Source organism: Pseudomyrmex gracilis, unplaced genomic scaffold, assembly GCF_002006095.1.
Source record: "Pseudomyrmex gracilis isolate BER0280 unplaced genomic scaffold, ASM200609v1 scaffold_206, whole genome shotgun sequence".
Classification (NCBI taxonomy): domain Eukaryota; kingdom Metazoa; phylum Arthropoda; class Insecta; order Hymenoptera; family Formicidae; genus Pseudomyrmex; species Pseudomyrmex gracilis.
The window spans coordinates 153,444-177,975 of NW_018020790.1; the positions used below are offsets into that span (position 1 = coordinate 153,444).

A 24,532-nucleotide genomic window follows, 5' to 3' on the forward strand; every position below is an offset into this window, starting at 1 on the left:
ATTCAAGCGAGCTGTCGCGCGACTCGCACGGCGCTTCGTCTCGATGACTCACGAGCGCGCCCGAAGTCAGCCGAAGACGCAATTCGCGGTAAAATGACGTGTCGCGATCCAAGATTATCGCGTCCTCGTCGCAATATCTTTTCCTCTCGTAAGAAACACGATGGTAGATAAACAATGTGTTATCTTGGTTTTGTTAAAAAAAAAATCCGCGAACCGCAGATTACAGATTGCGAAGTAACGGGAGGGGGCCAAACAAAAGCGCATGGGGATCCGTTGTTACGACGTAACATAAATGTCATATTTACCAATTCGGAGATAATGCTTCTCTAAAGGCCCCGACCTCTTCATACCTCTCGATAGCTGCTCTCTAGATAAAGATATACAAAATAATATACTTTATTTCTTAGATAAAGAGTTACCGAGAACTTATCAGAGGTGAAGAAATTGGGCACAAAAGTTACATTGGATATAGAGATAACAAAAAACCTTACAAGATTATAGCAAGATTCCTTAGGAGGCAATTCTATGACTTTAATGAAAGCATAGAGTTGTTTTATTATTCTAGACAATATAAAAGATAACTCTATTCAAAACTCTGGGACATTTTTGAACTTTGGTTTTTTCCCAAGGGTTGAGTCGCAAAGCCCAACGCCTAAACCTCCAACCTGGAGAATCACAGGTGATTTCATAAATCACTTTGCTCGCACTCAGGCCGCAAGACCACCGAGTCGGTGCCTATAGAAGCAATAATTAAGAATATAAATCTCGCATATCTCGGTAAAATTTCTTCTTTTTCTTTTTACCTGGTAAACATATTATTGAAACATAGTAACGTCCAAACTAATTTGAACAATAACTAAACAAGTCGTTATTATAATGAACAATTAACAACCAACTGTTGACGTTGAAGTACGTATTGATTGCAAATCTTTTAACAACGAGATATCGCAAAGATTTTTGATAAGAAAATAATATCCTTGCAATTTATTCACCATCAAAAATGACACAGGCAATCATTAAAGTCATGGAATTGCCACTTAAGAAATCTTGCAATAATTTTGTGAATTTGCTATCTCTATATGTCCTAATGTAACTTAGGAAGTGACAATATGTTACGTCGTAACGACCGGTAATTCGAGGAACGAGATTATCGTCGGAGATAGAAATAAACTGCCAGCAACTCATCCATCAGGATTGAACACTTTTTCTTCGTAAAAAAGATTGTACATTCGTATATGATTCAATTCCTTCGAAAACATTCTCGATACAAAATCTTTATTTGCGCGCAAACAAAAACAAAACAAAATGTCATTTTGACAACCAAGAAGATCGCGCAAAAGGAAATTGTCGCGTCGAAAAGAAACGTGAGTGCGCATAAATAAACAGATATGTGTATATATACGCAAAATTGCACTTACAGAGCTAACAATAGCCGTATCTCTTTACATTTCCTTTAAAAGAAAACTCATCATTTTTGATTTGTATTCCGCTAATTAACGTCAAGATGACTCAAGTATTTGTGGTTAATACGAGAATGACGCATTCTCGGATAACATTCTATTTTTATGAATTAACGTTAAAGCTTATTGCACCGTGCATTTGATCGCTTGTACTGACTCTCTAACCTCAATAGCAGCCATATTTTGTTTTTATTTTGTGACGTTAGAAGCGAGAAGTGACATACATGTAAAAATAAACGACAACGTGTTGTAAAAATATCTGCAAAATAAAAACTAAAATCAACAAAAAGCTTTAAATAAAAAGTATAGCGCGCAGTTTCTAAATGCGCTAAATTGACGCAGCAATAAAATAAAATAAATCTTGTGACGAAACTTGTAACTTTTGGCATTGCTAAAATCATAACGTTGCGAAAACAATGCATTAGTAATGTCAGAAAAAAGTTCTACTCGTTGTGAAATATGTTTACTACTGGTCTTTTTAAATTTTTTATCAATTGTAGTAAAATACTTACGTACGATCGTTTGATTGTAAAATGGCAGTAAAAAACAAGAGGTACACGAAACTTTAGCACCCGTCGGAATATTACATTTGTATTATATATATATTGCTTTTCTCAATGCGGGGTTTTCGATATACGACGGAAAAAATACCGAAACGCAACTTTATCGACAAGTTTATCTTAAAGAAATTTTTTTCTTTAGATAAACTCTCGAAGATTCACCGATAAACTTTGTCACCGCGCTGTTTGGTCAACAAGTCCGGAAGCGTATTACTTATCCGTGTATACATCCGTCAATATTGTCGCTACGCGAAACGCGGTATATTTCGCATATCACAGTGTCGCAACGCCTCCTTTTTAAATAACGCAGTTTTTTGTTCGTCACTTCGGCTCGATGTGGTGTTGGCTAGAGTCCGTCAGAACGTTTCCACTTGTCTTCCAGAAGCGTGTCGTTGTTTCGCAGTTCCCTCACGTTTCGCTGGCGTCTGGTTACCTCCAGTTGAGATCTCATCTTGTCCTTGTAGATTCTCGCGTAGCAAGTCATACACGCCATAAAAGAAATCTGGAATATCAATTGGTGTTGAAAACGAACCATCATAATAGACGAATAAAATGTTGACAGTTGAGTGAGAATCACCTGCAACAGCACGGAACACAAAGCGAGCAGAAATATGTGAAGAAGGATCGACCTCGTCCGATTTAAAACCACATGTTGACACCCGCGCTTGTAAATATTGCCGCAAGTACCATCAATGTTGTTGTCCACCAAATCCAAAGATTTGTTGCAGCAGGACCACGGAATCGCCTGTACGTTACGATAATCGTTCGGTCCGTCTATGCCGCAACATTGTAACTGTAATTTACATACATTTATTTTTTTATCTTTTTTATCATGAAATCGATTAGTTGATTATATTGGTCTCTTCTTTAATCCAGATATGTGTATACAGCGTTTTTACCGTGGACTGCATGTGGTCCCAAGTGGTTTTCTCATCCGAGATCGCGAGAGCGAAGATCTCGTCGTGTTGCTCCGGCAATAGGGTGTCTATTTGCTCGTGTCGCACCAAGGCCCAAATTCCCACGCAAGTTTCAATAAGTGCAATGGTACCCAGTGCAACAGCAAACTTAAATAAAACCACTTTCGTAAATAAATAGATTTGTTTATAAACAGATTGATAAACACTTTGTTTACATCTCGTCGGGAATCTAATGGATTTGATAGGGGAAGTGTAAAGTTTCTGTAAACAACTCTCATAATCCTATCGAATTTCATAATTCCGATTACATCTCGAAAACTAAGGAGCTTTTATTGTCGGAATGTGGACTTTGTACGTTTTTCTATTCGCTGAACGTGAAAAACAATGGCTTACAGTGATAACTTGCATTCTGTTGTAAAAATTCAGGAATTGCCAGGCGAACCAACCGATGCAGCAGGTTGTGAATCCCATCGCCAGTAAGACAGCGGCGGACTCGCACACGTTATCAGGTGTAACCGGCGCGTATTCGTACAGCTGATAAATAAAGTAACCAGCAAACACCGTCACTATTGCTCCTGAGATCTACGAGAGAGAACGAATAGATCACACAAAAGTGTGCGCTTGTTCGTATTTTCCTGTGTATATAAAACTATTTATTAAAAGATAGTTTAATTGTCCTCATTGTCATTTATATGAAATACATTTTGAATTAAATATTTATTTCATATTTGTATGATTCATTAACATCATATTACACGAAAGCAATTTTAAAATTAAATAATTTTATTCTTCTGTAAAAAAAATATATTTTAAATATATCATTTACGTCATTTATTGGTCATTGCATATATGCAGTATATATATGTATGTATATTGTATATATAGATCTCGTGATAAAAAATCACTTTCGTCGAAGCTGTTCACACGTTAATTCTTTCTCTGAAATTGCAACGTACAAACTTTTGCGACGACGCGCCACGTTGCTATCGAGTTGTTATGACGACTGTTATCGCGATGAAATTGATCTAAGATTTAGAAAAACATAAAGATTATTTCAGAAGATAAGACACATACATGTACATACAACTTTAATTAAAACGCGCGCGTGCGCGCGCACGCACACATGCGCGTACATTTCAAGAAAAAACAAACTTTCATTACGTGTGTACGGAAAACGCAAGTTAAAATTTAGAAGAAAAGACAATTTTTCACACATATACACGCTATATATATATTACGCGTTTTTTTAAATAAGTAAACCCCGTGTCGAATTGAACGAACTGTCTTAGGAAAAACTCATTTACGTAATTCGATTTACGTAATTCGTGATCTTGTTTGGCGGGTTTTTTCGAACTTCGCCCAACTCTATTCACATCCACCTCGACGATACTCCGCCTAACTGAAATACAAATCTTAATGTAGTTATTTTACGTAATGCTTGCACACAACGCTCGTGTAAATTTATAAAACCTAAATAAAAAACTTAAATAAGAGTGTGTGAATGAATATCCAGTTGTTTCAACATTTTCTCTTGTTGTTTGTACGTAGGATTTGTCCTACGTTATTGTTACATGTGTTAACTAACACGCGTGTAACACATTTCTGCGTGCGAACTCGGATTGGACGTACCGTCATCCGAAAAATTTCGAAGCACACTTGCTTGCACGTTTGATTTATACGTGCGCAGTAATGTGTCATCGACCGCTGCTAGAATAGATCTCGAGCTGCTGCTGCTGCTGCTGCTGCAGCAGCGCGCGACAAGAAGCTCAATTAATCCTAATCGCACGACACGAGGTCGAAATAATTGGTATTTTTTTTTTTCTTTCGCGATCGTCTAACTAAAACACGCGAGTAAAAACTTAACAGACTCTTTTCAACTTACGCCAAGCAGAACCGTACCAACGACGAGGCAGCATCGGAAACAAGCGAACAATCGTCCCATTCTGCCGTACTTATAAATAGCACGAAATAAAAGACGACTTTTCGAAGATCGTACTCGGAGCTGTCCGTTGCGGCTGTCCGGCTTGCTCGATGTTGATGCGTTCAGTGACGCGTGCTCAATCGTCGCCACGGTGATCGGACGCCAAACTAAACACGCTCCTATGAAAACACACGTGTGTATTGCGTGTGTACGGAAGAAAACTTAAAATCGCGTTCCCAACGGACCATGCGCATCGCGGACAAAACTCGCGAAAATCGACCAATCGCAGTACGGTCGACCGAATTGGATTGGCTCGTCGCGACTACAACTGCGCATGCGCGCAACCAGCCAATCCGACGTTGATCGAGCACTCGCGTGGGTTCCGTGAATATCGGCCCGAGCGTTCCTCTCATTGGACGTGACGTCAGAGCTTCATTTTTGAAAAGTACGAGAGCTTCTCGACAATTTCTAAACTCACACGCTGTTCGGGCGAAGCGAGAGGGCCAACCTTCTAAACAATTCGAATGAGAAAAGTCCGTGACGTTGAATCTCTCTTCAACAAATCTCTTAAATGGAACTACGCGTTGCATCAAACAGGTATATAAAGTGATTGTTACTCCGCATATAAGAGTATTTTAATGGACGTAACATGTAAATGTGTTACAACGAACGCGTTTTCATATAATTTTTTCCAACAGAAATAAAAAGTTTATCCTGTCGGTAAGTTTCTTCCGAATTGAGATTGTCACTTCGTTTGTAATAACTTGTACAGTCCATTCGACAATTTAATCAACCGCGTAATATAAAACCTCACATGCGTGATGAGAAAAAAAGAGAAATAAAAATTTGAAAAGCGCGTTGAGAGTAAAAAAGTGTTACGGTTCTTTTTTTTTTTTTTTTTTTTAAATGCGACTTTCACCTAACTTGTTCCACATTACGTGACAGAGCGAGTGACATATATACGAGCGTTGTATACATCACGTTTATCTACGTGTGTGCACACCAGGTATACCGTCTGCCGTTCGCCAGCCTTTCAAGTTCAAGTTCGAAAGAGGAGCAATAATTTTCAGAGCAACGTAACACACACATAATGTTGTGTCCAACGGGTAACCATAGTGATGCTGCGAAAAGCCTCGACATTCCGCCACGCGGCGGAACTTGGCCGGAAGGAGGTGAACATCTCCCGCGCGCGCGGAAAGGGTAAATGCATATATACAGGGTGTCCCAGAATTGCCGTACAATCTCTCGTAGGCAGGTAGAAGGAGTAAAACTGAGTCGAAAAGTCCTGAACCATTTTTTTCTATTATTTATAATAAAGGAGTAATTATTGAGTAAATCAGGCCAATCAGCGCAGACCTTTAGCCATACGCATGTCAGTGAGCGCTCACACACACGAGGCGCGCGGCTCACTGACGTGCGTCTGGCTAAAGGTCTGCGCTGATTGGCCTGATTTACTCAATAATTACTCCTTTATTATAAATAATAGAAAAAAATGGTTCAGGACTTTTCGACTCAGTTTTACTCCTTCTACCTGCCTACGAGAGATTGTACGGCAATTCTGGGACACCCTGTATATATATATATACACCCCTCCTGCAAAATGTCTACGCGACCACTATAAATAAAGGACACTGATATGGGACGATACGCGCGTGGTATATAAGTATTGCTCCGCTGTTCTCCGTTCAGTACATGTTACACTACTGTCGCGAAAGAGTCACCGATTCGATCGGAATTAAATTAAATTCAATTTTTTACAACGTTTCCCTCCCAAAAACAAAAAAAGATACGCGCGCTTGCGCGCGACAAAAAGTTACAACAATTTGCATCAACTTTATCGTGTTTGTTTCCCAATTGTGCGTAAAAATGTTTTTATTTTGTTATTTTAGTTTTGTCACAATGTGACGTGCTGACACGGAAAAAGAGGACGAATGTTTTCTTTTCGAATTGTTTATTATAAAGTTTGAAGATATCGAACGATTATCAAATCAACCAAAAACAAAGGAAGACGAGACGGTTGCGGATACTACGAAAGTGGAATAAGTTTAAATGTGAATCCGCACGCGCCCACGGCGACACGAGCCGCGTAAGAAACTTAATTTACAAACGCACGTACAGACGATCTCAACACCATGTACCGTTGCGTGAAACCACGTTCGTGGCGATTGAATGGACGAGGTTCCTTCGAGGTGTCTTCCCTCATACCTTCTTAAGGGCGCATCCTCGAACGCCCCGCACGACCCTGACCATCGAAGCATTTCTTCGAGCGAGGGTTGAGTCCATTCATAATTGAACAATCGACACAAGGCCGCGGACTATCCGACGAGCTATCAACACACTGATCGATTCGCGAGTTTTTTTTGCGATTAACCATTAGACCGTGATCGGGGAAAGACTCGCGCGAAGAATTCGCTCAGCGAAACATCGCTGGCGAATCTACTGTCCATTTTGTCACGATGATCCTCTCGACGATCGAGAAATCATCCTTTCCGATCTGATCGTTTCTGGGATGCGAGAGATGTCATCGCGAATCGACTGACATTTCGAATTGCTGTGCGTGTCGATGTTATAGTCTTCCGGGCTATGCGAGCGATACGTAGCGAGAAAATCTCAAAGAATTATCAACATGGACGATAGCAAGCTGCAAGTAGACAATGACAGCCAGGTATACTTAGCACCGTTCCAAAACACGGTTTTGCATCCCGCGCATGTGAGAATATTTTTCACAGTGAGTCACTGTGTGTATGTTTGGTATTGTATACGTGCACACACACATACATACGTACGTACATTAAGGACATTTTATACGTACACATTATCGACACACAGAACAAAAAAATCGAAAACAGAAACCTCATTAAACGTGCATTAGATATCGCACAGAGCCGTCTAATGGACATTTGATGAGACTTTTCTGTTGCGCGACCCGGGTACATTTGCAGAATAAAATTTATATCTATCTGTGTAAATTGTAATTTGTCACGCCGTTACACGATCGAGCAACTACGTAGCTCAAATATACATAAAGAGAAAGAGAGAGAGAAAAAAAACGAATGCTCGTGAGATACATATGTGCGTTTGCGCATGGAGGGCACGAGTAAAAATATCTAAAATGATGATCCGCGTAGATACACGTGCGACCGGTTTATAGATGCTTTATCTAAATAATGCAAATGTACAGCTTAAAAGAGATCCTTTATTCCCGCACCTCTTTCATCCAACTGAAAAAACATTACAAGCGCGTCGCGCTTCCATTCCAAATATTTATACATTCGGCGAATGCGGACTGTACCCAATCAGCGTAATACGCGTTGTGTTCATGTCGCTACGCTAACAAGAGCTGTCGCGTTTATATTGATGTTTGATCACTAAAAACGATTAAGATATCGATCGTCCCGTCTATGTTTTTTCTTTTTTTTTTTTTTTCATTTTCACATCGTAAACTCCATTACAAAAATTAAAACTCGGATCTCGTCAATATGATCATGCGGCTCTTCGTGTGTTACAATCGCACTTACGATAAAGAGAATAATAATACGAAGACTGGTGAGAGAGTATAGTTTGAAATCTAAACGGGTCAACTCGAACGTGTCATTTCAGCACAATCACAGTCGACGACCGAGCAGCTGGGGCGCTTTTCTTCATCCCGACGACAACAGTCCGGTCGAGCATCAGTTCAACGACGAGAAATCGAGCGGTTCCGGAAACATCTCGTCGCGCGAGTCCTCCTCGGGCGAATCGACGCCGATAAGAACAAGATCTCAGAGTGCGCTGAAATCACCGGAACCGATCGGTTCCGTCTGTTCGAACAGGAACGTTATTTACGAGCCCGATAAGAACGGAGGCCTGCCGCCGGTCGGAGGAACGCCTAACATCAATTCAATCAGAAGGCTATCGAAGGCCAGTGTATACCCGTCCGGAACGAATCTGATCGCTCAGGATGCCTTTGGTGAGGATTCATTTGTTAATTAAATCTTTCTCTCTCTTTCTCTGGTGCAGCTAGTGGAGTAATTAGATTAATGCAAGATTGATGTAGCTTGAAATAGCGGGCAATTGTCGGGTTTCTTTCTCCGTGCATTTCTTTTTACGAAAACACGCGCGCGCGAACACCCCTTCTTCGCCGTTACTCTCACACAAAGTAATGAAAACTAATTTTACTTTAATCTCTTCGTCGCATCGCGCCTTCAGTAACGAGGCTCGTCATATGTTAGACACTCGATACGATCTCTACGCAACTTACATATAAAACGAAAAAAATAGAAAGAGAGAGGGGGAGAGGGAGAGAGAGAGTCAACTCGCGGGAAATCGCGCGGCGATCCTCGTCTATAAAGCGGCAATAAAGCTATGTCAGTAAACTTCGATCAATATGCGTATACGAATGTCAGCGTGTCACGAATATTAGATGTATAAATAATACAGCGACTCGGCTTCGTCGGGCATGGCATTATCATCGTTACGAAACTCCTTCAACTTTGCTTCTTCAAACTGTTTGCTCTCTTTTTTTTCGTAATAGCAGCGCACTTTTTACCTATATAAGTCAATCGCGCGAAGATCGCATTTATGGAGAGAGCAGAGCTAGAGCTCGTCTTCAAGGTAAAGCGTGGAGGAGAGGGGTGATGACTTTTGAAGAAAGTGCGCGATTGTATATATAGCGCATATACGCCCCCTCGGTGGTGTTTTAATTCCGTTCGCGCACATGACCTTACACTCTCATTAATAACAAAAGTTTTATTCTATATTTGCGACTGTAGAAGAGCGATCCAATTTTCTATTTCCGCGGTGCATAATGCGAGAAATAAAATGACGTACATAAACGCGCGCGCGTTTATTTTTTACGAGAAATTCACGAAAATTTTCCATTTATCAACGCAACAGGTTTTACAACGCGATTCGACACAGAGAGAGAAAGAAAAAGATATGTCGCGATCTCACGCGTATACTGAGATGTACAACAAAATATAATATTTTTGACATTTTTTCCGCGCGCCAAACAAGAGAGATTACACAATTCTATGTAATAATATCGGCGTGAGAAGCTTGTACGGCTTCGTGCAAGTAATTTCTGTATAATTTGGACAAGGTCCTAAACTCACAGCACCCGCTAGTCCGGAAATCAACCCCTCGCTACCGGCTACGCCAGTCTCGCTGGACTTCGCCGAGACCACTGGAGATTCATTGCCGTCGAAAGAAACGGAAACGGGAATCGATTCCGACACACTCTACTTTCGGTAAGTCATCGCGCGATATATGTCACGGGTGCTATTTTGGTTTTCCACGTGTCATATTACTACATAAATAAACATGAGGGGAAGTTTTGTCTCATAACACTTTAATAAAAGTCCTTCACAATGTCGTTTACGATTGTTTCAACGTGTTTTTTTTTTTTTTTCATCGTTGCGTAAACACACGTGTACGAATAATTCGAAAGAAGAAATGAATATTTTTATATCTGAAATCTCATTTATATTGTTTTTTTTTTGGTTTGTTTGTTTCTGACGTCTTTTTAATGCGAGAACTTACATCACGCGCGCACGAAAAGAATATCGTTATCGATTGAAGTTGTCTTTGGAAAAAATAATACTTGTTTGCTCGTATTGTATTTGCCGATCCGATTCAATACGATACAATTTTTAGCGACGGTCACCGAAGAATCGATATGGTATTAGTCTACCAAGAAGAGAACGAGGGAGTTATGACCGAAATAGAAGCTCGTCGGCGAGAACAGAGAAAGGTTTTTCAGCAGAATCTCGTGAAGGAGGGTCTTCAAATGGAACTCGAGCCGAAAGAGAACTCGTTCGATGGGAAAACGTTTTTTCTGAAATTGCACATACCGTGGAAAATCAAAGTGCAATACGCCGAGGTGATGGGACTGAAGTTACCTACCAAAAAGTTCAAAACGATCCCGATGAAGACTTGGGTACGTGCAGTCTCTTAAAAAAAAAAAAACAATCCACGAAGCACACGTGTGTTTGAGAATTAACGCGAAAAAATCATTGTCTCTCGAAATCAAAAGCAGGATGCGGAAGGTGCCAAAGAAATGTCAAAGTTCTGGAAGAAATGGATGCAGTGGGTCGAGTGGATACGCAAAATTCACATTTGGGACACGACCAAGTACCCGAAGGAACCGAATTTTTACGACTACATCGATTCGAGCGATCGCGAGGAAAGGTATTGTTTAAGTATTGTCCATTGCGGAAAGTATACAATAAAAAAAAGATGAAAGAAAACGGGAGGAAAGGGGTGGGGGATAAATTAATCGGTGCGAAATGTTATCGCGTTAAAGATTCATCGTGAAGGAAAGAGACAACGCTTACACGCCCGCTCAGAGATCGCTGATAGTGATGCAGATATTGTTACGGGCGAGGTTTGACGAGAGCAACGAGAAGTCCGGTATTCGCAGACTTCTGGCGGACGGGACGTATCTCGATTGTTTCTCTCTGCACGAGGGTCCTTACAACAAACCCATGCGCAGCGGCGAGATTCTCGACAGACATCTGTTGTACTTGATATGGGCGAGACCCTCGCAATGGTACACACAAGAGCAAATACATTTTAAATAATTTATTCATTAACGTTATGTACATATTTGAAAGAGACTTTCACGCGAGTTCGTTTGTTCAGGTATAAGAAGCAACCGTTGTGGCTAATAAGACGATACTTTGGCGAGAAGGTTGCTCTTTACTTCGCCTGGTTGGGATTTTACACAAAATGTCTGTACGCGCCAGCTTTCGTGGGTCTCTTGTGTTTCATTTACGGCCTCGGGAGTATGGACGGTGAAGATAACGTTCCCAGCAAAGAAATTTGCGACCCTAATTTAGCTGGTAAAGCTTTTCTTCTAACGTAATCATGTTTGTTGCGTGTCTGTCTCTGTGTGCGTGTGTGTATATGTAATGAATACATATCTAAATTTTTATGTATTGTAATTTCTTCACACAGGAAATATCACTCTGTGTCCTCTCTGTGACAAAGCTTGTACTTATCAAAAACTCGGCGATTCCTGTATATTCTCGAAACTAACGTACTTATTCGACAATCCCGCGACTGTCTTCTTCGCTATTTTCATGTCCTTTTGGGGTAAGCGACTCGATAAAAACGACGTAACGTCTCGCTTTCTACGCGCTTGATTTTCACTTTTCGCGATCCAACAGCCACGACGTTTCTCGAACTGTGGAAGCGACGGCAAGCCGTGATCGTTTGGGAGTGGGATCTTCAGAACGCCGATTACGACGAAGAGCCCAGACCCGAGTTCGAGGCGACCGTTAAAACGTACCGAATAAATCCCGTTACGAAAGAGAGAGAACCGTATCTGCCCAATTGGTCTAAGGCCATACGAATGACCGTTACAGGCTCGATGGTGTTTTTTATGGTAATTTTGTAATGTCGCGTTGAAGTTTGGAACGTCTGTTGTGCGAAAAAAAAAATGACGGAGACGTTCCGAGTCTTCGCAATTTTTTCGCACTTACGTATTTTTGTTTAAAGACTTTGTTTTGCCACGCGAAATATCATCGGAATTGTTATTGTTATTATTATTACTTTGTTACTTTTTTAGATATGCGTGGTTCTCGGAGCGGTTCTAGGCACGATTGTGTATCGCATTTCGCTGGTCGCTGTATTTTACGGCGGCGGCGGCTCTTTCCTGAAGAGACACGCGAAAATATTCACTTCCATGACCGCGGCTCTCATTAACTTGGTGATAATAATGATACTTACGCGAATATATCACCGTTTAGCACGTTGGATGGTGAATTTGGAAAATCCGAGAACGCAGACGGAGTACGAAGCCAGTTTTACGTTTAAAATCTTTCTGTTTGAATTCGTCAACTTTTACTCTTCCTTGATTTATATCGCATTTTTCAAGGTACATATATACGTAATTAATTAACAAATTTCACAATAGAATAAAACATTTTGTTGCGCAAACGCTTTTCGAGATTTGCGATTTTACTTAGGGAAGATTTTTCGTCCAACCTGGCGACGCGGATGCGAGAGCCTCCGAATTTTATCGCATTAAAACGGACGTGTGCGATCCAGCCGGTTGTCTCTCAGAAGTCTGTATTCAACTTGCAATTATAATGGTCGGCAAGCAATGCTTTAACAACATTCTCGAGATCTTGTCGCCGAAATTGTGGAACTGGTGGCGCAAGAGAACGCAAGTCGCGGCGACGAAAGACCACGACAGAAGATACACCGCTTGGGAGAAGGATTATCAGCTTCAGGATCCCGGAAGACTGGCTCTGTTCGACGAATACCTGGAGATGAGTGAGTTACAATTTGGAAAAATTTATGGAAAAATAAATGTTGCAGCACACACAAAAAATTATTTCTTTTACATTATCTCTTGTCACGTTATTCTCGCGAATGTTTAGTTCTGCAGTACGGATTTGTGACACTGTTCGTGGCGGCGTTTCCGCTAGCACCTCTTTTCGCGTTGTTGAACAACATCGCCGAGATAAGACTGGATGCGTATAAAATGGTGAAGGAGGCCCGAAGACCTTTGGCCGAACGAGTGGAGGATATCGGCGCCTGGTTGGGTATTCTTAGGGGTGTTACTTACGTGGCGGTGGTGTCAAATGTACGAGAAAATTCTTGCGAGTCGCATATAACGAATCATTTATGTGCGTTTATCTCGGAAGTTTCGTAGCGGTACGATCGTCGTATGTATGTTTTCAGGCTTTCGTTATCGCGTACACATCCGACTTTATTCCACGAAGCGTGTACGCGTTCGTTTACTCGCCCACCAGTGATTTGGTGGGTTACATCGACAGCTCGTTGTCGGACTTCAATACTTCCGATTATCTCGACGACATGAAAAGCGACGTGGAAGACGAACATCCGGAGATATGCCAATACCGGGGCTACAGAAATCCTCCGAATCATCCGGATCCTTACGGACTCAGTCCGCAGTATTGGCACGTTTTTGCCGCGCGTTTGGCATTCGTTGTTGTCTTCGAGCACGTTGTGAGTCTCGTTTTAGATTGGATCTTTTTTTGGTTTACAAAACGCGCGAGACGGTAAAGAAAACAAAGAAATGAAAAAAAATTCTTTGCAGGTTTTTGCACTCACCGGTATTATGAGCTACGTGATACCGTGCGTGCCGCATTCCTTGGAGACTCAACTGCAACGCGAACGACTGATCGCACAGGAGGAGAAGTACGAGAAGGAAATAAGAGGCAAAGAGGACGAAGACGACTTGCTCTCGGTGTTGAGAGAAGCCGGAAGCATCGGCAGAGGAAGTTGGGCCAGACGGTTCAGCAAGCTGAGTGACGTTCTGGATACTACTACTCACGCTGACGGTGGTGTCAGGCACAGCAAGCGCAGCGACGGATCCACAGTCTGGGAAGTCCCATGATCGTTATTATTTCTTTCCGCGCCATTCCAATCATGAATTATTACGAAAGAATAATAAGAAAAGATCAAACGCCAAAATGCTGTATTCTCTATTTCCTTCTAGATCCTTTCCAAATATAGTAGACCGCAATTCGTTTCTACAGTAACATTTACATTTGCATGATCTTTCAATATTATATATATATATATATATATATATACATATATATATATATACATATAAGGTAACATTTACTACAAATACTCTACGCGATATATTTTGTTTTTATTTTACATAATGCCATGTTTCTTTCTCCTAGAAATATTATTACAATTGCTATTGTATAGAATATATTTATAGTACACGTATGTATATATTTAATCTCTCTCGTATACATTCACACTCTCTCTCTTTCTCAATATGTATATATGTGTGTCTATATATATGTACATATATATATATATATATATATATATATATAATATATACACACACGAGTAAGTCAATAATGTGTTGCATTCTATTTATAAAAATTCATTAAAAGAACAAACAGACAATTCACAAATCACACGTCATTTTTACATAGACTTGCATTCAACTTAAGGGCTAAGTCGAAAATTGTCTAGGTTCTCTCACACATACATCCGCACACACACACAACACATATGTGTAAATTTTCTATTTGTTCTTTTTCTAAATTTTACAAACAGAGCGCGGATAATTATTGACCTGTCCACGTACATATATGTTTGTGTATGCTTCTTGATATAATATTTTTATATATGTATATTTCGTTTTGTATAATTCATTTCGATACACATCACTTTCTTATATTCTCTATAAGTTTAACAGCTAAAATGTCTATAATTACATAATGTTATTTTCAAAACTATATCACAGTTGTTCTTTTTTTTTTTTTTGAGGAGAGACGAGGGAATTTAAGAAAAAAGGAAGAAAGTCATTCTCAGGTAACTAAAACTTGGCGTAGTCCATTCAGTAATGAAATTACGAAACATGACAAGTCACGATTGTTATCTCGCACGGTGATGATAAAATATATCGCTCGAGAGTTGTGTCGAATAAAATGTCGCAAAGAATTATAGAATATTCTCGACATTACTTTGGTATTTCATGATTTATCAAAGTGCCACTATATATATATATATATATAAACACAAATCAAGTACCTCCTATATTTGATACTTATCAATTTTTGTTAATTATCATTTTCATGCAACAAGATAAGAAAGATTTCAGCCCGCTTTACTGAGTGGACCATGCCTCACCGAATAATGTTCTTTTCCCAAAAGATAAGAAAAGCTGCGGGAAGAAAAAAAACGCTTAACTAGGTCCGGGTGGAGCATTGAAATTGAACATGGTAGGTGGACGTCCTGGTAATGGTTTTGGTGGTAACCTCGGTGTCACTGATTCTAAAAATCGATAACATCAATAACGTATCAGATAAATATTGTGTGTCACATAATTGTTTATAATATTTGTACAAAAGAAGAGAATGTGATACGTGTACTTGTTATTACATATCATACCGTTAGGCTGTGCTGGCGGAAGTTTTGTAGGGCTGGGTCCATTGAAAGACATGTGTCTACGTGGATGAACAACAGTGCAGCATGCATTTTCTAACGTGGAATTGCGGCGCGCCAGTAACGCCGAAGTGCTCGAGTTGAGTGTCGATGGAATTCGCGGTAATGTCACAGGCGGCATGTCTCTTCGTGGTGGCAACGGCGGCGGAGAGATGTCATCTCTTGGGGGAAGAATGGGCGCGTTTGGCGCTTGTCTTGCCTGTTTTCGTTGATAATATGAACATGGCATTTTCTTGAGAATCATACGATATTTAATAAATGAAATAAACTAAAAAAAAAGTAAAAAAAATTAAGCTCGCTATAATTTTTTACTTTATACAGATATTTTTCATTGAATAAAACAAAGCAATGATAATTAGTAGAAATTTGATTGTACTAAACGAGAGATAAATGTTTTCGAACTCTTACTTGTTGAGGCGATTCGCTAAATGAACTCTCTCGTCTTCGATTAGATCTGGGTGGTAGAGGCGGCGGTTGTTGGCTAGGAGGCATGGTATTGGGAGACGGCGGCGTCGGCATCGGACTAAGACTTCCACCTGTCAACGATGAACCGATGATGCCTATTGTGCCAGAATTAAAAAAGATGTGATGTCCAGGAGATCCCAATTGAGGGCTGCTATTCGATGAGGCGATCGAAAGCCCCGACAAGCTTGGTGGACTAGGTGATCCTGGAGGTGGTACAGGTCCTTTGGGAACAAAATAAAAAAAGTTGAAAGTTAAAGTTGTAAATATTGCTGATGTTATCACATTTCAAACGTATACTTGCCTAATAAGACAGGTGCGAAAACGCTGTGGTCCCCTACATGTGGAACTGTGATTTGTGATGCGTGCGGCGGTGTTTCCGGCAATTCGGGAGAAGGCGGCGCTTCCGCGGGAGGACCGTGTAACCTCACGGTGGACGTTACCGCGTGTAACGGAGCCGGCAACCTTCCGCTCAAACTTCTGGCTTTAATTCCCGGCGACTTTAGATTCAACTCTGGCCATTTACGTGGCTGTTGTAAAAAGTCAAAAAGACAGGAGAAAAAAACTCGCGACACAGTCACACATTGTTACCTAACTTTAACAAAAAAGCAAATAATGCTTACAAATCGCGGAAGTTGTCTACAACCCCTCGGTTCGATTTCTAGACTTTTGTTGTACAAATAATTGTTTATATCTTCATCTTTCATATTCGGGTCGAAGGGACACAGATTCTCGATGAACTGTCTTATCTTATGCTCCACTGAAAGACAATAGGGTTGATTTTGGTACTGCTGTATTTCGCCGGTTATCTCCGCGACCTTCCGGCGTTTACTGAAATTAATAAGCTCCGGACTTCCTGGCAAATAGTCAAGATTTCCCTCCTCAATATGCACAATATTGGTCAGGTACATACCTAAGGGATAATAAAACAATGTTACACAACGAGAAAAATAATAAAAAAAAAGCAATAAAACAAAAATGTCACGTCACTTCGCAAGCGCTTACCAAAAAATGGTACACAAGGTGGATTGATAGATCTTAATTTTTCCTGATACTTCCGACAATGATCGTTGTTGAGCTCTCGCGCTTCTTCCAACGCTTTTTCTAATCGTGTGTTCAATTGCTGCGAGAACGAAAGGGTACGAAACGAGAAAGATTTAACTTATATAAACACTTTTGTTTTGTTTTTAAGAACATGTTAATGTATGATGACACTGAAACATACCTGGAACGTGAATTTTAGCCTAAAGACCGAAGCCGATCCCATAGCACTGATGATCGCGAGAACCCCATTAAAATTGTTGAGATCTTGCAGCACCATCATTATTTCAATTGCACGCGACACAATGGCTACTCTCTCATCGAAATTCTCAGCCTCCACTATCGATTTTTCCACCCATCTCGTAAACTATCAAAATGCAATGAACAAGTAAAACCGCTATGTAAAAAAAAAAGACATACATACGTGTGATACACAAAGATCGAGCGCAAAAACTTACATTTGTTGTGTGCTTGATCATTTTCAGCAAGTTTGGCGATGTTTTTTCTTTGTCCTTTTTTGTCCACACAGATCCGACCAACTCAGAAGGTTTTACCGTTCTATACAAATCAAACTCCAACAGTGTCAATTGTCGCGCTAGTTCGATAGGATGTAACTGTAATTTTCGTAAGTTTTTAATACGGTAACCAATATTTCTATTTACGCGTGTGAATAAAAAAACAATATGTGTGTGTGCCTGTATACCGTAAGTATTCCATATTCTTCTTCAGGAACTTTAAGATGCCACTCAATTGGTGGTGGAGATCGTTCAAAACTGAATGTGATAGGTCGTTGCTCCGACGGTTCGCATTTTCTCTGAACAATTTTGAGTACACAATCAACCCACTTTCTCATAGATTTTCCACTGACTGTGTCCAAAAAAGATTGCAATTTCTCCAAAAGACTTCTGTCACGTTCAAAATCGTAAAAATGATGATCCACCTGAAGGCAAATCTCGATATTTAAAAAACCACGCTCCCCAGATAATTGTTTTTCGTGAAAGAATAGAAATATAGAAACTATTACTAACCCAATGTCTCAGAACATTCAGAACTCGAAACTGCACAGGCTGACAGAATTCCTTTCTGTATCTCTTCCAATCCTCTCGCGCAGTCGTTTTACCGACGGAAGGTTTTTCTTCCTCGTCATAGACCAACGAAGGGTCCGGTATATCAAATCTCTCGATAAGCAACGTTAATAATTCTTGAGGTGAGCAAAAACTCCTATAAAATAAACAATCAGTCAATAATTCGTTTGCGTGTACATTAAACAGCGCGTTGTAGTATATTAAACTTTGTTTGTTTTTACTACCTGTAGGTAGTGAGGAATGTTCTTACGAAAGCCGGATCGGCGTATATGTGATAAGTTAACCTTTCCACCAGTTTTATCAAAGTAGCACCTTTAATCAGTGGAACGCCACCGTTCTCCCTGGCCTCCAAAACAATATTTTCCAGACTATCTTGCTCGGCGAATTTATACAAATGCGCCGGAGGTAGTCTCAACGGATGCTTCCTCTCCTCGTCCAAAAGTATACTATCCAATGTCCTTTCTAACATGCTCTTTGTATTTAACATCACTAAATCCGCCATCCAGTTATTCTTATCCTCGGCGGATTTTGCAACAAGAACAACATTAGGATGGTCCCTTGGTGCAATTTCGAAAGCATTTTTTAATTCTGTAAGTTTACATATATATATATATATCACACAACTGTTGCGAATACGGTGAAATCACTAATAACACAATACAAAAAATTGTGTAAACACGCGTTCACCTTCGGTATCTTCCCTGTCGATAATATCAACCTTTCTAATGAAGAATCTTTCTTTCAATCGCAGTTCGCCTTGATGAGCCGGATGTCCACCTCCAACAATACCCGCTGCAACAGTAACGCTCACCCGTTTGCCGCCACTCGGTTTACACAATACTAATAAACCGTCGAATAACAAGGCTTTCCTCTCGGTCAATCTTCGTCCATTACTAGCCACTTTTGCTAACGTATCCTCTGTACAAAAATCAATACGTAAGTTTTGATCTCTGAAAGGATCTCTAATTCTTCATTACCATCTCTTATTGTTTTTTTTTTTTTTTTTTTTTTTTTTTTTTTTTTTTTTTTTTTTTTTTTTGCACAAGAAACATCTTAAAGTTTTCTTCGTTACCTCTAATAAACTCGTTGCAGCACTGTCCAATGTCTCTTTGATCCCAGCCGTCTACAGTCTTTTGTAATTCACTAGTCTTTTCTAATGCCGCCTGTCTCCTCGCTCTGCTCTGCATCCGCAAGCCCGTGTCCTTTTTTGGAAGACTTGATACAGATTTCATTAATTTCATTTGCAACGGTCTCAACAAACCCTGCACTTGTTCCAAAGTGTCACTGTCCTCTATATTTGGCGTGCGCTTACTTAAAACCTGTGATTGTTGAGAGATAAGAGATAAAAATGTGTGACATATTCACGCACGAGCGGTAATTGCGTAAAATAAATGAAAAAGAAAATGATACCTTTATATAATCGAAATATAAAAAGCAATGCCATATGGGTTGTAATAAAAGTTTTGGCAAATAATATTTAACAGCTTCCTTAAAGCCGTGACCTGCTGCTCGTAATGCGGCGTTAGCTTCAGGTCTTGATAATAAATTTGTCAAAACCTCCCGATTAGCCGGGCTATTAATATCTCTCGCGTACCTGTGATGACACAATGACATGATCAACAAGAATTGTACACGCGTTATATGTTACGTACAAATAAATGCTTGTGACACATACTTAATATAAACATCGAATTCTGCTGTCTCTGCTAATTCCTCAAAACAAAAACCGACTGTAGGCGTTTGTTTTTCTTCAGTAATTTCCATTATATCCTCTAAACTGCCTAGTACCGTGACAGTGAGTTCATAAATATCCATAATGTTACTGAAGAGTGTCTCAAGTTCGGTCTTATCTTGTGTTAGCTTTGCTATTTCTTCACGGAATACCTAATAAAGATTGAGTTTGTTTACTCTTCTTTAATCGGACAGTGATATAATTTCTGATTAATGTGTATGTTATGTAATAATAACTTTAATAATCATATGTAGGTCGCGGATATATTGCCGTTCATCGTGAATGAGATCTCGAACAGACTCTTCATAGGTCTGTGAAACAACAGCACCCAGACTACTTTGTGGACCCTCGGTGCAATCGTCCTGGTAGAACATGTCCATCAGTACCTGTTAATAAACAGTAGTTTATATTACAATATTATAAAGCTATCTCCGGAGAAAGAGAGAGAGAGATAGAGAAATGTACGTATATTTTTTTTGTTAAAATGGAATAGAGAACTAACAAATAGAACTGCTGTTAATCAATGTTTACTATTACAATCTAGTGATAAAAGTAATTATAATAGCACACATGCAAGAAAAAACATATTAAAAGTAAACTTAAAAAAAAAAAAAAAAAAAATTATTACAATTCTTATGTCTAGAGTAAGTTGCATGCACAGTATATGAATATTTTCTTATCAATATATTTGAGGAAGATCCATATATTATTTGTTACATAATAACTTTGAATGTGTGTTATAATCAGCATAAAACATGAATATATTTGTATGTATATTCATAAATATATATAAGTTAGTACATATTATGCAAATTATATGTACATAAAATTAATTATACAATTACATAATTACACATATAAAAATTTGCATGTATAATATCAATTTATTAAAAAAAAAAAGAATACACATATACAAAGAAAGTTATAAAATTAAAAACATAAAAAATAAATGCAAACGTTGAAAGGAGTTTTTACTGTGTGTGAGAGATTCATTCCTTTGTAGAATTATAACATCGTACGTGTTACTTTTCTACACAATGTGATGGAAGATACAGTATATATAATTTTTCCAAGTTTTGACACAGACACAATAAAAATAATACTTTTGGATAAGCGACGAAATAATACTTTTGGATTAACGAAAAAAATTGGACACAAAGCCGAATACACGTCTTCAAAAAATACTAATACAGAGATACGAACAAATATTGTTACACGTTAAATCTTTTCTGTGCTATTATGTGTACATACCACCTAGAACAGCATGAGCGAAGAATGAACATGGTTGGAGTTGTTATATATTAGTGGGAAGCATGTAACCAAGCATAGAATATATGCAGCCACAATTAGCCTAGTGTAGCCAATTCTGAAATTTATTATTATACCTGTTGCTAGTAACAGATGCTTTTCGAAATACACAGACCAAAATTTACCATTTCCAATTTTTATCAAACGACATATATTTCAAGTGGAATACAGGTCGGATGTCAGATCAGAACAGAAACGTAAATCAGATTTAAATGGTAAACAAGCAAACTGTTACTAGCGAGGTATCATATTTCTCTACTGCATTTACCCTCTATAATGCGATGTGATACCACTCATATCATTTCTTCTGTAGAGTATAAACTTTACAAAACCTGTGTGTATATATATATATATATATACACACAGGTATATATATATATACTCATTTACTTATTTAATTAACATATAATTTAACTTATTTAATTAACATATAATTTACAAATATAAGACTGATTTAAAATGTATAAAATAAATAATGTGTTGTATACATCCACACTAATGGTCAAGTACAGCCATATACAATCTTGTAACGTATTTCACATTTTCAAAGTAATTAAAAAATATACACAGATACACCTATATCAGTCTTACAATATAAGTGGTAAAACATGATACAAAGTGTATATTAATTTAAGGTGCAGTACAGAGATATCGGTAGAGATAATATGTTTTTTTTGCAAAAACAAATAACTTACCATGTCTGCGTACATGGCGACTCTTATGTCCTCGCACGAAATCTCTACATGGTGAATATTCTTCACATAGTTTCCAGCTAGCTGAAAAGGAAGTGATTCCTTAAATATTCCTGGGTTTGAAATTTGAGGCAATACAAGTGTGTTGTCTACTTAAAGTGATATAAAAAACAATTCAATATTAAATACCAACCTTCAAAATGTCAGCAGAAATATATTCCAAAACTCCAACCACAAACAGGCTAACTTGCAGGTCAATTTTGTGTTGTAATACTTCCTATTGTCAAGAGAAAAATAATACACATAAAGATATGCTATAATCATGTAAAAATTAATTTGAATTAATTGCCGCATATGTGTACGTATACTTTTAGCATTTAGTTGTATATAAATAGATAGATATATACATATATACTATACATATATATATATACTTTTTGTAATAACTGATGGATCTTGTCAACTGGCAGCACTAGCGGTGACTTTTTTTTCCCTTTTTCTAGCGCATCTTTAGCATCACGAAGAGCCCATCTGTCAATGGGAGTGGGAAATGTTCGTCTGACTCGCTCTTCTACATCTTGAGGAGTTTGAGGAGGTGGATGTCCACAAAGCATGCCTAACATTCTTAAAATTAAACTCTCCACATAGTCTAAGGCATCTTGTCTAGCTTGAAGACTAGGATGTACTTGCTCTAGTACCTACAAACATAAGTTTGTCTCTTTTGATTTCGTGTGGTATTTCTCCCAATGCATAATATTTACGGAAAAAAGACACGTTGCCGATCTGAACGATCAGATGTGTGTTCACACAAGAAATAGAGAAAAACACACAAAAATGCGAGCGGTATTCTTGTAATTCACGCAAATTACACAAATTTCGCACAAGTTGACAGGAACGGTGTGTTCGGGGAGTAAGGGGGAAAAAAAAAAGATTAGACAAGGTGTGTGTGGTCACGCACGCGACGATGACGTTGATGTGTGTTGTGTTGTCGTTGATCGATACGGCGTCGACGTAAAAATCATTGAGATGAAAAATGATCTACGTACGTTTGACCGAACAAAAAGTTAAGAAGAGAGAAGCAGGGTTGAAGGTGGAGGGGATAGAACGGAATAATAAAGACAAGAAAGCGACATGTACAAAAGAGAAAGAAAGAGAGAAAGGGAGAAGGGAGGGAGGGAGGGAAAGAGAACGAAAAGAAGCAAAGAAAAAAAAAAATTAATAAAAGAGATGAAGCAGCAGCAGTAGCAGCAGGGAGATGTACCTTGCGCAGGGAGTTGACAAACACTCCCTTCCACTTGGCAGCGTTCTCCTCTTTTTGAAAGTCGTAGCCCGATGGCTCGCCCACTGACGCCGGCGATGAAAACATTTCACCGTTTCTCGAAATAATCAAACGCGCGCGCACACACTTATCCACACGTAGAGCCACGTAAAGAGTCCGCGACGCCTCCGTGGAGCATCGTCAGGAGTCACAACAAGTTGACGGAAAAGTCCGTCTGTCAGTCCGTCGTCTGTTCCTTAGGACGCAGACATCTCCGTCTCGCATCGGGCAGAAATGACGAACGGGGGGGATTTCACACACCGAACGTAACTAAGCCACTGGATCGCACCGTCGCGCTGCTGGACGCGCACTCGTCATTCCTGGGAGCGTCACCGGAACGAACGAGCCGCGAGTCCGGGCGCTCCGATGCATCTTTAACACACACGCCCTTTTGATTCGACAACAATTTTCGCTAGAAGCCGCAACGAATACCAGCAGCAGCAGCAGCAGCAGCAGCAAAGCCAGCAGCTACCATTGCGCCACTCTCGTCTCGCGCGAGCACTTGTCTCTCTTTCTTTCTCTCTCTCTTTTTTTTATCTCTCTCTCTCTCTCTCTCTCTCTCTTCCTCTTCCTCTCGACGTCTCTCCCGACGATCGTCTCTCGGCGCTCTGTGCGTCTCGCTTCGTTTCTCGTCCAGCCTCACCTCTCTCGTCACGGTGCTCGCTGTTCGTGATCGATCGATAATTGCAAGAAAACGATATACACGTCGCACGATCGGGTGTATACATATCGATGTGATGCGAGAGAAATCGACCGAATTCTCGATCGATATGTCATATCTCGCTCGGTCTCGAGAATCGATTCGTGTCGCGTGACGTTAGTCGCGTGACGTTAGTCGCGGGTTTTAAATTTTCAACAATGGCCGCTCTCCAACGCGCATTACTTGCGCGCCGCGAACGCTACCGTTTATTGCCAAAAAGTGACCGCGACTTTGTTGTTTCTCGACTCTACGAAGGGAGGAAAAATACACGCAAGAGATGTGCAGCGAAAAACGCGGAAGACGTGGGTGAGCCGGCTGTTCTGCGTGCGAGGAAAAGAAGCGAGCGTCGATGGACGATACGTAGCGGGATCGAGGCCAATGAACCAAGAGTGTTACGCGCAATTAAA

The 24,532-nt window shown here is 39.7% G+C and overlaps 3 protein-coding genes across 7 annotated transcripts; 1 reads left to right on the forward strand and 2 right to left on the reverse strand.

Annotated features, from left to right (window-relative positions):
• Positions 1–91: 91 nt before the first annotated feature.
• Positions 92–5,036, reverse strand: LOC109858461 (leukocyte surface antigen CD53-like). 2 transcript variants are annotated; one of them, XR_002250619.1, is made up of 6 exons: positions 4,820–5,036; positions 3,331–3,519; positions 2,920–3,084; positions 2,598–2,813; positions 1,419–2,522; positions 92–367 (listed from the first exon to the last, which is right to left on the reverse strand). XR_002250619.1 is itself a non-coding variant. In XM_020435735.1 (5 exons), the coding sequence occupies exons 1-5, from the start codon at positions 4,877–4,879 to the stop codon at positions 2,367–2,369; spliced, it is 786 nt and encodes a 261-aa protein (XP_020291324.1). In that variant the 5' UTR covers positions 4,880–5,036; the 3' UTR covers positions 1,189–2,366. The 2 variants fall into 2 exon arrangements, 1 of the variants encoding a protein (XP_020291324.1); XM_020435735.1 differs by lacking the exon at positions 92–367 and having other exon boundaries at positions 1,189–2,522.
• Positions 5,037–7,096: 2,060 nt separating this feature from the next.
• Positions 7,097–14,310, forward strand: LOC109858469 (anoctamin-4). Of its 3 annotated transcripts, none has more exons than XM_020435744.1 (14): positions 7,097–7,523; positions 8,459–8,807; positions 9,939–10,086; positions 10,493–10,775; positions 10,872–11,026; positions 11,142–11,387; positions 11,480–11,679; positions 11,795–11,932; positions 12,007–12,224; positions 12,408–12,716; positions 12,808–13,117; positions 13,225–13,430; positions 13,529–13,816; positions 13,908–14,310. In XM_020435744.1, the coding sequence occupies exons 1-14, from the start codon at positions 7,485–7,487 to the stop codon at positions 14,205–14,207; spliced, it is 3,189 nt and encodes a 1,062-aa protein (XP_020291333.1). In that variant the 5' UTR covers positions 7,097–7,484; the 3' UTR covers positions 14,208–14,310. The 3 variants fall into 3 exon arrangements, with proteins under 3 accessions (XP_020291333.1, XP_020291334.1, XP_020291335.1); XM_020435745.1 differs by having other exon boundaries at positions 10,875–11,026; XM_020435746.1 differs by having other exon boundaries at positions 9,954–10,086.
• Positions 14,311–15,107: 797 nt separating this feature from the next.
• Positions 15,108–23,943, reverse strand: LOC109858468 (protein son of sevenless). 2 transcript variants are annotated; one of them, XM_020435741.1, is made up of 20 exons: positions 23,369–23,943; positions 22,542–22,805; positions 22,301–22,384; positions 22,111–22,191; positions 20,344–20,493; positions 20,051–20,259; positions 19,786–19,969; positions 19,448–19,694; positions 19,063–19,293; positions 18,600–18,963; positions 18,319–18,511; positions 17,994–18,230; positions 17,749–17,904; positions 17,475–17,657; positions 17,255–17,372; positions 16,873–17,162; positions 16,554–16,779; positions 16,196–16,473; positions 15,734–16,019; positions 15,108–15,616 (listed from the first exon to the last, which is right to left on the reverse strand). In XM_020435741.1, the coding sequence occupies exons 1-20, from the start codon at positions 23,471–23,473 to the stop codon at positions 15,528–15,530; spliced, it is 3,975 nt and encodes a 1,324-aa protein (XP_020291330.1). In that variant the 5' UTR covers positions 23,474–23,943; the 3' UTR covers positions 15,108–15,527. The 2 variants fall into 2 exon arrangements, with proteins under 2 accessions (XP_020291330.1, XP_020291332.1); XM_020435743.1 differs by having other exon boundaries at positions 15,734–15,986; positions 23,369–23,941.
• Between the last annotated feature and the right edge of the window lie 589 nt (positions 23,944–24,532).